This window comes from Nicotiana tabacum, chromosome 23 (genome assembly GCF_000715075.1).
Source record: "Nicotiana tabacum cultivar K326 chromosome 23, ASM71507v2, whole genome shotgun sequence".
In the NCBI taxonomy this organism is placed as follows: Eukaryota; Viridiplantae; Streptophyta; class Magnoliopsida; order Solanales; family Solanaceae; genus Nicotiana; species Nicotiana tabacum.
The window spans coordinates 102,340,172-102,343,867 of NC_134102.1; the positions used below are offsets into that span (position 1 = coordinate 102,340,172).

General features: G+C 39.9%; 1 protein-coding gene across 1 annotated transcript; it reads left to right on the plus strand.

Annotated features, from left to right (window-relative positions):
- The first annotated feature begins 1,260 nt into the window (after nt 1–1,260).
- LOC142177311 (uncharacterized) lies at nt 1,261–3,413 on the plus strand. The gene is made up of 6 exons (XM_075245786.1): nt 1,261–1,366; nt 1,451–1,630; nt 1,800–1,867; nt 2,225–2,438; nt 2,493–2,875; nt 3,087–3,413. Exons 1-6 carry the CDS (start codon nt 1,261–1,263, stop codon nt 3,411–3,413), a joined length of 1,278 nt encoding a protein of 425 aa, XP_075101887.1.
- Nucleotides 3,414–3,696: the final 283 nt, after the last annotated feature.

Sequence of the window (3,696 nt, forward strand, 5' to 3'; positions counted from 1 at the left end):
TCTTGAAGAAAATCTTATCTAGCAAGAGAAAACTGGAAGAGACAATCGTGGTCAAGTTGAATACCCACTGCAGTTCCATATTACTAAATAAAATTCCCCAAATGTGTGGGGACCAAGGAAGCTTCACCATACCATGCTCGTTGGGGAGTGGAAAATTTGATAAGGCCCTCTGCGATTCTGGTGCGTCTATAAACCTAATGCCTCTGTCTGTATTCAGGAAACTGGAAGGTGATCTTGGAGTGATTAAATCAATACTAGTATCTCTACAATTGGCTGACCAGACCACCATTTTGCGTGAGGGAATCATTGAGGATATCCTAGTGCGGGTGGACAAATTTGTTTTCCCAGTATAGTTTATTGTGGTGGATATGGAGGTGAACAATGAAGTGCCTCTTATCTTGGAAAATCCATTCTTATGTACATGTAGATCTATCCTTGATATCTATTAAGGACAGCTTATGCTGAGAGTGGGTAACGAAAAAATGGTATTTTAGATGAAAAGGATGATGAATACTGTAGTAACAAGGCGTCCGCCTACTCGTGTTTCAAGATGGATGTGGTTGAAGAATTGGGTGAAAATTACAAGTTTGATAAGCTTGCGGAGGATACTCTAGAGAGGTGTATTACTTAGCCTAGCACAGTGGAGGATGAAGATCTTGAAATAAAGAGAGAGGCTGGAGCTCTTGAAACTGAGAATCAAGTGGTTGATGAGGAAAAATTAAAAGATGAAGCGTGTAAACCTAATGTGGAATTGAAATTCCTCCCCACATATGCAAAATATGCTTTTCTTGAAATTAACAATTTTTATGTGATTATTTCTACTGATTTGATAGGTACACAGTAACGACAACTGGTAGAACTACTGAAGGAGCACAAGAAGGCCATTGGATGGAGTATAGTTGATATTCAAGGAATCAGTCTAGCAATTTGCACGCACAAAATCCTTTTGGATGAAAATAGGAAACAAGGTTTGCATCCCCAACACAAGCTGAACAAAATTTGGAGGAGGTAGTGCACAATGAGATCATCAAATTGCTAGATGCAGGAGTGATTTTTCACATCTCTGATAGCCAGTGGATTAGTCCAGTACAAGTTGTACCTAAGAAGGGCAACATGACAGTGGTGAGAAATGAAGATAATGAATTGGTCCCCATAATAACAGTCACTGGGTGGAGAATGTGCATTGATTATAGAAGGATGAATGATGAAACAAGGAAGGACTACTTCCCACTCCCTTTTATTGATCAAATGCTATAGAAAATGGTTGGATATGGATGCTACTGCTTCTTGGATGGGTACTCAGGCTACAATCAGATACCCGTTGCTCTAGAAGATGTTGAGAAGTCCACATTCACGTGCCCGTCAGGTATTTTTGCTTATAAGAGAATGTCATTTGGGTTGTGTAATGTACCTACCACTTTTCATAGGTGCATGATGTCTATATTCTCAGACTTAAATGGAAAGTATCTAGAAGTATTCATGGATGATTTAACCCTCTTAGGTGGTGACTTTGAAGACTGCTTGAAGAATTTAGAGCTCGTTCTTGAACATTGTGAAGCCACGCACTTGGTTCTTAATTGGAAGAAGTGTCACTTCATGGTGGAAGAAGGGAATTGTATTGGGCCACAAGGTAACTCCACATGGAATTGAAGTTGACAAAGCCAAGGTGGACGTAATTGTTAGGCTCCCTCCACCAACTTTTTTGAAGGGCATAAGAAGTTTTTTGGGACATGCTGGATTCTATAGGAGGCTCATAAAAACCTTCTCCAACATTACCAAACCGTTAACTGCATTACTAGCAAAGGATGCCAACTTTGTTTTCAATGTGGAATGCTTAAGAGCATTCAAATTGATAAAGGAAAAGCTGGTAAGTGCTCCTATTATGGTGACACCTGATTGGATCCAGCCATTGGGATAATATATGATGTCAGTGATGTAGTTGTGGGGGCAGTTCTGGGGAAAAGAAAAGATAAGATGTTTAGGCCGATTTACTATGCCAGTAGAACGTTGAATGAAGCTCAAGTCAACTATGCCACTACTGAGAAAGAGTTCTTTGTTGTGATCTTTGCTTTTAAAAGTTTAGATCATACCTAGTGGGGAGCAAAGTGATCGTACATACGGATCACTCAACCTTGAAATATTTGTTGAGTAAGAATAAGTTCAAGTCGCGTTTGATACGGTGGGTGTTGTTGCTCCAAGAGTTTGACTTGGAGATTAAATATAGGAAGGGCACATAAAATCAGTTGTCGATCATCTATCTCGACTTGAGAAACCTCCAGTTGAATTAGTCGACGTGAGAGAAGAGTTCACTGATGAACAGATTTTCTCCATTGCTGCAGTCTCCGAAAGACCACCTTGGTATGCTGATGTGGCCAATTGTTTAGCCAACGGACGGTTACCTTGTGACTTCTCTCGTGATCAAAGAAGGAAGCTTCAAGGTGAGCTAAAATGTTATTTTTGGAATGATCCTCTCTTATTTAAACTGTGTGCAGATGGTGTGATTCGAAGGTGTGTACCTGAAAGAGATATGGAAAGCATTCTTTCTCATTGCCATGATGGAGCAGCTGGAGGACACTATGGTGAAAATTGCATTGCATCAAAGGTCATGGAAGCCGATTTCTATTGGCCTACATTGTACAAGGACGCTTGGGCGTATGTACCTGCATATGGCAAGTGTCAAAGGACACGTAACATCAGCAAGAGGGATGAGATGTCACTAAACTCCATTCTGGTATTAGAAATTTTTGACGTTTGGGGTATTCACTTCATGGGTCCGTTTCCATTGTCTTTTTCACATGAGTATATCCTAGTAGCCATTGATTACGTCTCTAAATGGATTGAAACAATTCTTATTAGGACCAATGATGCATGGGTGGTGTGTGAGTTCTTACGGAAAAAATATCTTTACTCGATTTGGGATACCTCGAGTAATTATCAGTGACAATGGGTCACACTTTGTGAACAAACAATTTGTTGCATTGCTGTCCAAGTATGGGGTCATACACAAAATAGGAACCACATACCATGCCCAAACTAGTAGGCAAGTTGAAGTGGCTAATTGTGAACTATAATGAATTCTTGAAAAGACGGTTAGTGCTTCTCGTAAGGATTGGTTCGTAAAATTAGAGGAAGCTCTATGGGCTTATAGAACTGCATTCAAAACAACCATAGGGACTTCACCATTTAAATTAGTGTATAAAAAATCTTGTCATCTACCTATTGAGTTAGAACATAAAGCTTACTGGGCTATTAAGATGCTTAATCTCGATCTTAGTCTTGCATGCAAGCACGTGTTAGTGCAGATGAACGAATTGGAGGAGCTTAGACTGGACGCATATGAAAATGCGCGTATCTTTAAAGAAAAGACCAAGAGGTGGCATGATCGTCTGATTAAGCCAAGGGAGTTACATTAAGGGGACAAAGACTTATTATACAATAGTAGACTTAGAGTGTTCCCCGAAAAATTCAAATCAGGATGGACAGGTCCGTATGTGGTGAAACATGTCTCAACGTACGGCGCAGTTGAAATTCAGGATGAAAGAGGAAATTAAATATTTAAGGTGAATGGGCATAGGTTAAAACAGTACTTTGTTGGAGGATTTGACAAGCAATCCTCTAGCATCGTGATTAATTGAGCCTAAGTGACGGAGTCAAGCTGACGACTATAACTCAGAACAACTTCTAATCATTTTTCTT

Coding starts and splice junctions, on each gene's coding strand:
- LOC142177311 (XM_075245786.1), top strand. CDS start 1,261: ATGGTTGGATATGGATGCTACTGCTTCTTGGATGGGTACTCAGGCTAC. Junction 1,631..1,799: donor GAATTGTATTGGGCCACAAG/GTAACTCCACAT, acceptor CTGCATTACTAG/CAAAGGATGCCAACTTTGTT. Junction 2,876..3,086: donor GGACCAATGATGCATGGGTG/GTGTGTGAGTTC, acceptor ATTCTTGAAAAG/ACGGTTAGTGCTTCTCGTAA.